Source organism: Bufo gargarizans, chromosome 2 (genome assembly GCF_014858855.1).
Source record: "Bufo gargarizans isolate SCDJY-AF-19 chromosome 2, ASM1485885v1, whole genome shotgun sequence".
Taxonomy (NCBI): domain Eukaryota; kingdom Metazoa; phylum Chordata; class Amphibia; order Anura; family Bufonidae; genus Bufo; species Bufo gargarizans.
The window spans coordinates 669843029-669854599 of record NC_058081.1 but is presented as its reverse complement, the minus strand read 5'-3'; the positions used below and the strand labels follow the sequence as shown (position 1 = coordinate 669854599).

At 43.2% G+C, this 11571-nt stretch overlaps 1 protein-coding gene across 1 annotated transcript; it reads left to right on the top strand.

Moving 5' to 3' along the window:
- The first annotated feature begins 515 nt into the window (after nucleotides 1-515).
- On the top strand, nucleotides 516-956 carry LOC122926273 (secreted RxLR effector protein 161-like). The gene has a single exon (XM_044277648.1). The coding sequence runs from the start codon at nucleotides 516-518 to the stop codon at nucleotides 954-956; it is 441 nt and encodes a 146-aa protein (XP_044133583.1).
- Nucleotides 957-11571: the final 10615 nt, after the last annotated feature.

The following is an 11571-nucleotide window of genomic DNA, read 5'->3' as shown; positions in this document are numbered from 1 at the left end:
TCTACATGGAGCAACCAGAGGGCTTTGTAGACCCACAAAAGCCAGAACAGGTGTGTAAACTTAAGAAGGGGATCTAAGGGCTCAAACAAGCAGCCAGAGCATAGAACATGAAAATTAATGAGGCACTTTTGAGAGAATCCTTTCAGAGGAGCAAGGCCGATCCCTTCCTATACACCAAGAAACTAAATGGTAGGTGGATTTTTGTACTCATTTATGTAGATGATCTGTTAGTATGTTATGAGCAAGAAGTGGATTGTTCCAGACTGCTGGAGCTCTTAAACATGGACTTTGAAACAAAAGATCTAGGCGATGTCAAACACTTCCTAGGCATGTAGATAGAAAGAGAAGAAGATGGCAGTTTTCTTATTAACCAGAGTCACAAAATACAGGAAGTAATTGAAACTTTTGGGCTCAACGATGCCAAACCAGTCAACTCACCTATGGAGACAAATTATCTTAAAGAATTAAACTCCTCAATTAACCCCTTGCAAAATGACTCACAATTCAGAAGGGCAATGGGGAAGTTACTATACATTGCTACAGTGGCAAGGCCTGACATAGCCACAGCAGTGGGATTCTTATGCAGAAAAGTATCCCAGCCAACCCAGATGGACTGGAATGCAGCAAAAAGGATCATACACTATTTAAAGGGAACAATAGACTTTAAACTGAAACTTTCATCAACAGGGAAAAGTGGTCTGACTGGATATGTGGATGCAGACTGGGCAGGTGACCCCAGTGATCGGAAATCCACCAGTGGACACCTGTTTCTATTCAAAGACGGGCTGATCAGCTGGACCACTAGAAAACAGTCCACAGTGACACTGTCCTCCACCGAAGCAGAATATGTGGCCGCATCACAAGCAGGGCAAGAGGTAATCTGGTTGAGACAATTGCTGGAAGATCTAGATCAGAACCAGACAGAGTCCACGCCAATCTATGAGGACAATCAATGATGTATAGCACACGCACAGACAGAGCGGATAAACCCGAGAACCAAACACATAGACGTGAGATATCACTTCTTAAGAGACTTACAAGAGCAAGGACAGATGGATCTACAATACTGTCCCACTGAGGAAATGTTAGCAGACATCCTTTGCCTGCAAAGACACATATGGATCTAACAAGAAGAATCAGTTTGTCTAATTAAGCACTTCACAATGAGAAGAGGTGTTGGAGACTGAACATTGTTTCATGCTGTGTTATATATTGCTTGGTTTATTTCACTGTATGCCACTAGATGTCACTATACACAAATACTCTATCATAGTGTTCTATGTGTTGACTATCTGTTATAGCATTTTTCCTGCTCTCTATGGTTGTTGTTCTCTTTAGGTCTCCTGTGCTAACGTAAGCATCCATGCTCTCTGCTGTAAGTCTCTTCAATATGATTGAATCCTAGTAAACTACAGCCATCCATATATGTCTGATTATTCTCTGCATCGTCCGCACCAGTCAACACACCAGACTAAACTTTCTCCCCAACAAATAGCAGAGAGACTTGAGTGCCCACTTGATAGCCAGGCACTCTCTCTCCACTATACTATAACTGGTCTTGGCTAGGGTAAGCTTCCAGCTGAGGAAGACAATGGGATGCTCCTCCCCGTTGACCTCCTGAGACAGTACAGCACCGAGACTCACCTTGGAGGCATCGTCTGCACTATAAACTCTCTTTTGAAGTCGGGCATCACAAAACCGGAGACTTACACAAGGCCGACTTCAAAGCGGAGAAAGCCTTTTTCGCCTGCTCATTCCAGTGGACCATCACAAACTTTTGACATAAAAGTGGTCCCCTGTAGTGATGGACAAACGTCGGCCAGGATGGTTCACAAACGCGATCAATTGTTCACAAACCGCAAGTTCGCTGGCAGGCAAACCTAAAAATCCTTCAGCTCATATTTGCAGCCACCAAATACTTAGTAGAAGTGTACAAATAGTCCCACAACATGGACAGTGACATACTAAAGGGGGTTCAATGACAAAAATTCCAACAAAAAATATGTATCTTAATCAAGGGACATTTTTATGCGTCTTAAAGGGAAATTCTCTAAAATGTGCCCTGTTGGAGCCCACAAAAATTATATTTTACGCCACAGGAGTACAGGCCTTAAAAATTAGGCATTCACCTGACATAAAAGAAATTGTGATTGGCTTGAGGCATATTATGCGTTCACTGAACAACAATTTTGCTGTAGCCCGCTTTATTTTTCCACTTTTTTTTGGGGGGGGGGGGGCAAGCTGGTATATCACTCCAGAAGAAATTTATTCCAATGTTGTTTCTTGCTATCTGTAGCTGAATTAATGCAGCTAAACCGCAAACATACAGTGGCGGAAATAATTATTTGACCCCTCACTGATTTTGTAAGTTTGTCCAATGACAAAGAAATGAAAAGTCTCAGAACAGTATCATTTCAATGGTAGGTTTATTGTAACAGTGGCAGATAGCACATCAAAAGGAAAATCGAAAAAATAACTTTAAATAAAAGATAGCAACTGATTTGCATTTCATTGAGTGAAATAAGTATTTGAACCCCTACCAACCATTAAGAGTTCTGGCTCCCACAGAGTGGTTAGACACTTCTACTCAATTAGTCACCCTCATTAAGGACACCTGTCTTAACTAGTCACCTGTATAAAAGACACCTGTCCACAGAATCAATCAATCAAGCAGACTCCAAACTCTCCAACATGGGAAAGACCAAAGAGCTGTCCAAGGATGTCAGAGACAAAATTGTAGACCTGCACAAGGCTGGAATGGGCTACAAAACCATTAGCAAGAAGCTGGGAGAGAAGGTGACAACTGTTGGTGCGATTGTTCGAAAATGGAAGGAGCACAAAATGACCATCAATCGACCTCGCTCTGGGGCTCCACGCAAGATCTCACCTCGTGGGGTGTCAATGGTTCTGAGAAAGGTGAAAAAGCATCCTAGAACTACACGGGAGGAGTTAGTTAATGACCTCAAATTAGCAGGGACCACAGTCACCAAGAAAACCATTGGAAACACATTACACCGCAATGGATTAAAATCCTGCAGGGCTCGCAAGGTCCCCCTGCTCAGGAAGGCACATGTGCAGGCCCGTCTGAAGTTTGCCAATGAACACCTGAATGATTCAGAGAGTGACTGGGAGAAGGTGCTGTGGTCTGATGAGACCAAAATAGAGCTCTTTGGCATTAACTCAACTCGCTGTGTTTGGAGGAAGAAAAATGCTGCCTATGACCCCCAAAACACCGTCCCCACCGTCAAGCATGGGGGTGGAAACATTTTGCTTTGGGGGTGTTTTTCTGCTAAGGGCACAGGACAACTTATTCGCATAAACGGGAAAATGGACGGAGCCATGTATCGTGAAATCCTGAGCGACAACCTCCTTCCCTCTGCCAGGAAACTGAAAATGGGTCGTGGATGGGTGTTCCAGCACGACAATGACCCAAAACATACAGCAAAGGCAACAAAGGAGTGGCTCAAGAAGAAGCACATTAAGGTCATGGAGTGGCCTAGTCAGTCTCCGGACCTTAATCCAATCGAAAACCTATGGAGGGAGCTCAAGCTCAGAGTTGCACAGAGACAGCCTCGAAACCTTAGGGATTTAGAGATGATCTGCAAAGAGGAGTGGACCAACATTCCTCCTAAAATGTGCGCAAACTTGGTCATCAATTACAAGAAACGTTTGACCTCTGTGCTTGCAAACAAGGGTTTTTCCACCAAGTATTAAGTCTTTTTTTGTTAGAGGGTTCAAATACTTATTTCACTCAATGAAATGCAAATCAGTTGCTATCTTTTATTTAAAGTTATTTTTTCGATTTTCCTTTTGATGTGCTATCTGCCACTGTTACAATAAACCTACCATTGAAATGATACTGTTCTGAGACTTTTCATTTCTTTGTCATTGGACAAACTTACAAAATCAGTGAGGGGTCAAATAATTATTTCCTCCACTGTATGCTGCACTACCCAAATGCAATATATAGAAAGTATATAATTGGTATATAACACCCCTTCTTCAATCAGTTTTTGGGGGGGCAACTGGTATATCACACCAGTAAAAATGATTTGTTCCAATGTTGTTTGTCACTAATAGAGTTGAGCGGACACCTGGATGTTTGGGTTCAACGGGTTTGACCAAACTTCTAAAAAAAGTTAGAGTTCGGGACCCGAACTTGACCCCGAACCCAAACCCCATTGAAGTCAATAGAGACCCGAACTTTTGAGCACTAAAATGGCTGTAAAAAAGTCATGGAAAGGGCTAGAGGGCTGCAAACGGCATCAAAATGTGATTAAGAGCATGGAAAGTGCTCTGCAAACAAATGTGGATAGGGAAATTACTTCAAATAACATAAATACATAAAAATAAAAAATAATAATCTTGCTCTTGGAGGACGAGGTCCATATGGAGTAGGAGGTGTAGGATGCGGTGGATGTGGCGGTGTAGGTGGAAGCAGTGGTGGAGGATGAGGAGGTAGCCTACACTGCTTTTTGGGTTAAATTTTTTTTTAATTATAGTTTAAATTAGGGTACACCCTAAAACATTGGGAAATATAACCTGTGATAACCCCCTCCAGCCGTGCTAAACAAACGTTCAGACAATACACTGACTGCAGGGCAGGCCAGCACCTCCAAGGCGTAAAGGGCAAGCTCAGGCCATGTGCCCAATTTGGATACCCAGAAGTTGAAGGGGGCAGACCTATCAGTCAGAACATGTAGGCGTGTGCACACATACTGCTCCACCATGTCGCGCGTCCCGTGATGTCCACGATCCAATTGGATATCTGCTCTTTCCATGTTCTTTTCTGCGCCTACCATGGTGATCACAGGTAGCGGGGAATCAGGGTTCCAGGCCAGAGAGGGAGCATGAGAAAGGGATACAACATCCAAGGGAGGTCAGTGGATGAAATGAAATGTAATAGAGCGGAAATGTGGGACAAAGTATTGAAGCAGAAGCTTCCAAGTTAAGGAGGGGGTGCGCGGCAATTACACACTCCCGACTCGGGCAGGTAGTGACAATAAATAACAATACAGGACTCTTAAGATGCCTTGTTATTGGAATGATTAATAACAAATTTATAGGGAATGTCACTGGCGTATTTTGGATTTGCAAACGTTAGACAGGAGAGGCCCTGCTGCCGCTTTGTTGACTCTAGAAAAACTTCTGCCTGACCGCACGTCCCCGTGAGGTCCACAATCTATTTGGATATCTTCTCTATCAATGTCACAGATGGTGTAGCAGAAAACAAGAAGTTACAAATAAGGATCCAAATGGCTTGATCCAAAACTAAGGAACAAAAGGGTAAGCCCTATTAAAACCCTGAAGCTCTTCCTGTCTTCTCAGCCCATGTAAAGATCTCAATGATAGAAGGTTGCATTTCCACGTACCTAGACTGAGTGACACCTGCAAACCGTATAATAGTGAGGGGACACGACCACCGGCTCCCTGCACTAAATACGGAGGGAGTCAGGGTCACCTAGAATCAAGTGAAAGAAAGGGGTAGTAACGTATTAAAACCTAACTTTTATTAGGATTATTAAAAGTCCCAGTAATGGGAGGAGAAGACCGTGCGACCTATAGACATAAACAAAAAAATGGAGACCGTGGCCGGTGTGCTGTGGTCTAAAGATATGCCATGAGGCGAATATAAGGGTTGGTCTTACCGGTGGTGGACGAGAGGACCTACAAGTCCGGAACCCCGGAGAAGGTGTTCTCACGTGTGGATACGTCCTCCAGTTGGTGGTCACTTCATACAAGAGGGCCACAGGGAGAAATCTGTCCCTGGTAATGCCCTACTTGGCCTATTAAGCCCTAAAGTGCCTCCTAACATGGGGAGGCAAGGGTTGGCCCCGTCCGGAACCTAGCCCTAAAATAGAGGACCCTAGGTGACCCTGTGGGGACAGGGAAATGGCCCTATGGGGCTTACAGACCCGGGTATGGCTATTCATATGGGGGTAACAGCTAGTATGAAGATAAGCTCTGAGTCCCAAACTAGTGTGGAGATATGCTCTGAGTCCCTACGCGTTTCGTTGGAGAGTATATCCTACTAAATATATCCTGCAGTAAGGGAATAAGGACAACTACCTATAGAAAACCCCTTAACTCATCAGGGGACAGGGGTGTAAGGTAGAGTATAAACCCCGACTCTCAGCCCTGTCTGTATGGTTATAACAGATGCAGGGAGGGGATATGTATTGGAGTGGCCCAGACTTAACAGGACTTGGTAGTCCAGGATGACCAAGATTCCTGTGACCCATTTGTAGGCCAGCCAATTAATATTCACCATTAGCATATGTACTTAAAGGGATTGGGAAAAAGGGGGGGTACGAGTACCATTGGGCACTTATATTGTTGACGTGCCCCGGTCTCAATACCTTTTCTCCCCTCAAAACAACGAGTTTCCTCACCTTTCCATGTGTCAATGGTTCTTAACTAAGACCAGCTGTAGTTACCATTATGACTATGCCACGGATTTCATCCTGTCTCTCCGCCTGTAACTGTGTATAATTGAGGTTATTCACTATTATCTCCATTACTCTCCACCAATTGTCCCGTTTTTACTCCCTACCCACCAATGTGATACAATGAGTTAATACCCTCCCTCCACCTTGTGTCATCTGCTTTAGTGATGGTTCATCTGAGGTTACCAGATTATAAAAGGGAGTAGACACTAATATACGTCTCCTCTCGATTTACAACCCACAGTGGCCATCAGCCGCTATCTCTTCATTATAATGAGTAGCCGACACTATGAAGAGGCAATATAACATATATATATATATATATATATATATATATATATATATATAAAATCCACATATTGTCCCCCCTTGCCCGCTGGGAGTAGCATTGACATCTTCCACAAACAAATATTAAGAGATGTAAAGGCTTTGGTATATCCTAAGTCGGAAAGCAATATCACTAATGAAGAATGGTCCGCAATTAAGTGGCTAGCTGATAGGGAGGATGTCATAGTAAAACCAGCGGACAAGGGGGGCAATATTGTACTCCTTAGTAAAATATACATAGACAGTTGGGTGATGCCTCAGTCTATTCCAAACTTGAAAAGGATTCTACTCCTGCCATCTAGGTACAAATCTGCGAACTGCTAACACGATACATTGAGATGGATTTTTTTATGGCCCGTATGGTGGACCGGCTTGTACCACCATCCCAAGAAACCGACTTGGTACTTTGTTCCTAAGATTCACAAGTCACTGACCCATCCCCCTGGTCGCCCTATTGTGGCGGGGATAGGGTCAGTGACTGAGTCATTATCTAAATACCTGGACTGGTGGTTGAGACCACTCTTATCACATGCTCCTACATATTTGCGTGACACCAACTCCTTCCTGGAAGCACTGAAACAGTTCCATTGGCAAGGTGATTTTAATTTGGTGTCCCTTGATGTGGAGAGCTTATACAGCCGTATCCCCCATGGGGAGGGTGTCCAGGCGGTCATCAAGGTACTGAGCAAAACTAATGAGAGTGCCGTCTACTGCTCGTTTGTCCAGGAAGCACTTCATTTTGAACTCAGCAACAACGTTTTCATGTTTGGGGGATGCTGGTACAGGCAGATTTACGGTACAGCAATGGGCACACCTGTGTCTTGCACTTTCGCCAACTTGTACTTGCCAGTGTTTGAAGATCGTTATGTTTGTTCCACCTCCAATCCTTATCTGCAACACATAAAATTATTTTTACGCTACGTGGATGATTTCTTTATGATTTGGCAGGGCTGGAGACAGTTGTGTAAAAAATGTGTCCAGTCTTTAAATAATCAGAACGAGATGAATATGAAATTTACAGTAAATTTTGGAGGTAAAACACTAGAGTTCGTTGATGTACTCGTCACAATAGTTGAGGACACTATAGTCACTACTGGTTTTTGAAAGCCAACAGCCACAAATGCATTACTCCACAGCTATCATCCACGTAGAGGAAAACAAGCAGTCCCGTATGGACAATTCATACGTTTAAAGCGTATTAAAAGCACAGAAGCAGGGTACACACAGCAGGCCCAGGAACTTAAGGAGAGACTTTTAGTCAGGGGGTACCCAGAAACTGATTTAGACACAGCCATAAAAAGAGCAGGTCAATTCACACAAAGTGAGTTATAGTAAAAAAAAGCAGTCTGAGAAAAAATACCACAGATAGGTTTGCCTTTGCCTTTAAATATAGCCCTTTAGCAAACACGATTAAACAAGTTATATTTAAAAACTGGGACATCCTCAAAAAATAGGAGGGGCTCCAGGATTCAACATGTAAAAAAACGCTTATTACTTTCAAAAAGTGCCATACGATGAAAGATAAACTAGTGAGGAGTAGACTGAAGGAAATCAAAACAAAAAATTGGCTCACTGAACGCATACCAGCAGAGAGTTATAAATGTGGGGATGGCTCCTTCTGTCAGTTTGCTTTACAGGGCAAGTACATCTTTTTTGTAGGCATTAAACATAGGGTTAGGCATTTTACCACATGTAGGACAAAAATACGTAGTTTACCTTGTATTATGTTCCTGCGGATCTTTCTACATAGGGAAAACTATCCGCCCGATATATGAAAGATTCAGGGAACATATTAATTCTGTCAGGTCAGGAAAAGAGTGCCCAAGGTTCATAGAACATATACGTAATGAGCATGATGGTAATACAAAATGTTTAAAATTTGCAGCCCTGGAACATGTCCCTGCCCCTGTATTAGGTGGAGACAGAGACTGCCTCCTCATGCAAAAGGAGGTGGAGTGGATTATCTGCACGTCTGCTATGGCCCCCCTGGGATTAAATGACCGCAATGACTTAAGTGTATGTTTATGAATATAAAATAAACAGTAACATTCTAGTGAATGTATACATGCAAGTAGATTATTCAAGTGTCAGGGATGTTTTTAGTCCAGTACCCTACTTTATATTTTAGTTTAAGCGAGGCAGTTAATTGCTTGTTCCACTAGCGTCAATGGTTGCCGAGGCAACAGACGCTTTAAAAGGAGCGCACAGGTAGCGTGACTAGGTTAGAGGCCAGAGGAAGCACAAGTGTGCGAAACGGCCGTCGCCAGCTGATCACTCAGCAGAAACACACTAATGTCCGCCCCAGCCCGCTGAACTTGTACCTGAAGTGTACGAATAAAGAAGTCTTTCGCAACACCTGGGTGAGTGCTGCTATTGTTATTCAATCTACTATACCGTATACCCCTGATCTACCTAGTAGACAGGTTAATAAATTTCACTAATTTGTCTGTTACATTGTCAGGTGAAATTCACCAATCTTTGGCTGTGATATACCCTTGCTCTACCTAGTGGACAAGGAAATACAATACAATAATTTGTCTGTTACATTGTTGGGTGAAATTCACCAATTTTCGGCTGTAATATACCCCTGCTCTACCTAGTAGAAAGGTTAATCATTTTCACTAATTTGTCTGTTACTTTGTCTGGTGAAATTTACCAATTTTTATGGTGTGATATACCACTGTTCAACCTAGTAGACAGGTTAATAAATTTCACAAATTTGTCTGTTACATTGTCGGGTGAAATTCTCCAATTCTTGGCTGTGATATACCCCTGCTCTACCTAGTGGACAGGTAAATAAATTTTACTAATTTGTCTGTTACAATGTCGGGTGAAATTCACAAATTTTTTGCTGTGATATACCCATGCTCTACCTGGTAGACAGGTTAATAAATTTCACTAATTTGTCTGTTACATTGTTGATGGGCATTCAGTTTTGGGCAATGATATACCCCTGCTCTATCTAGTAGACAAGAAAATAAATTTCACTAATTCGTCTGTTGCATTGTTGGGTGACAAATACTCATCTTTTGCGCTAGAAAGTACATTTGCAGCCTACACTGCATTTAGGACAGTACAAATCAGGTGAGGCCAGAACAAGTACAGACTATAGTAGATTGTGGGGCTAACAGTGCCTGCAGTTCCTTCACATTGTCTCCCACCAAGTCCCCTGCTGAAAGATCAGAGTTGGCACCTACATCCCGTGGCCATCTGTCTGTGAACACACCCCCTTGCAAATCAGGCAAGCAGTCTGAGCCCCAAGTCATGCAGCAGTCTGTTATGCTTTTTGATGACTCTGCTGGCAGGGTTTTCGTGGACCATCCACATAGCCCTGCACCAGAAGTGGAAGAGATTGAGTACACTGATGCCCAACCACTTATGTTTCAGGATGAGGACATTGGAAGACGACCGCAGTATGTCTCTGATGAGGACAAAACACAGGTGCCAACTGCTGCGGCTTTCTGCAGTCTGCACACCGACAAGGAGGGCAGGGGTAAAGAGTGGTGGAAGATGATGTGGAGGACGATGAGATACTAGACCCCACATAGAATCAAGGTCATGCGAGTGACCTGTCTAGTTCGGAGGAAGAGGCGGTGGTCGCACAGCAAAAGAGGGAGCAGGGTGCAAAAGCGGCTGTTACATTCTTGGGTGACATTTTACCATTTTTGCCATGAATAAACCCCTACTCTGCATAGGTGACAGGGACATAAATTAAAAAAATTGTCTGTTACATTTTCAGGTGACATTTTACCAATTTTTCTGTGTACAAACCCCTGCTCTGCATAGGTGATAGGAACCAAATTTTTGTAAAATCGTCTGTTCCATTTGTGGGTGACATAAACCAATTTTTGCCAATGAAAACCCCTGCTCTGCATAGGTGACATGGACTTTAATTTCTAAAATTTGTCTTTAATTGAGGCGCGCCACCTCCTTTTTATTCGATCCTTCCACTTTAACAACTTGTCCCACATATCACCACCATCACATTTAATTTCATACACTGACCTCCCTTGGATGTGGTATCCCTTTCAAACGCTGCCTCTACGGCCTGGAACCCTGATTCGCCGCTAACCGTGATCAACATGGTAGGTGCAGAAAAGAACATCGAAAGTTGATAGAGCAGATATCCAATTAAATCGTGGACATCACGGGGACGTGCGACATGGTGGAGCAGTATGTGTGCACACGCCTACACGTACCGACTGATGGGTCTGCCCCCTTGTACTTCTGGGTCTCCAAATTGGGCACATGGCCTGAGCTTGCCTTTTATGCCTTGGAAGGTGCTGGCCTGCCTTGCAGCCAGTGTATTGTCTGAACGTTTGTCTAGCATGGCTGGAGGGGGTTATCACAGGTTTTATTTCCCATGTGTTTTGGGGTATACCCCAAAAAAAAAAAAAAAAAAAAAAAAAGGTAAAACTGAAAGCAGTATTGGCTACCTTGTCCTCCTCCACCTACACCACCACATCCACCACCTCCTCAACCTCCTACTCCATATAGACCTCGTCCTCCTAGATCAAGATTATTATTTTTTATTTTTATGTATTTTATGTTTTAAGTCATTTCCCTATTCACATGTGTTTGCATAGCACTTGCCATGCTCTTAACCACATTTTGCTGCCATTTGCAGCCCTTTCCATGACTTTGTTTGAGACATTTTAGTGCTCCAAAGTTCGGGTCCACATTGACTTCAATGAAAGTCGGGTTTGGGGTCAAGTTCGAGTCTCAAAATCAAACTTTTTGGTGAATTTTGGCTGAATCCGTCGAACCCGAACATCCAGGTGTCCGCTTAACTCTACTG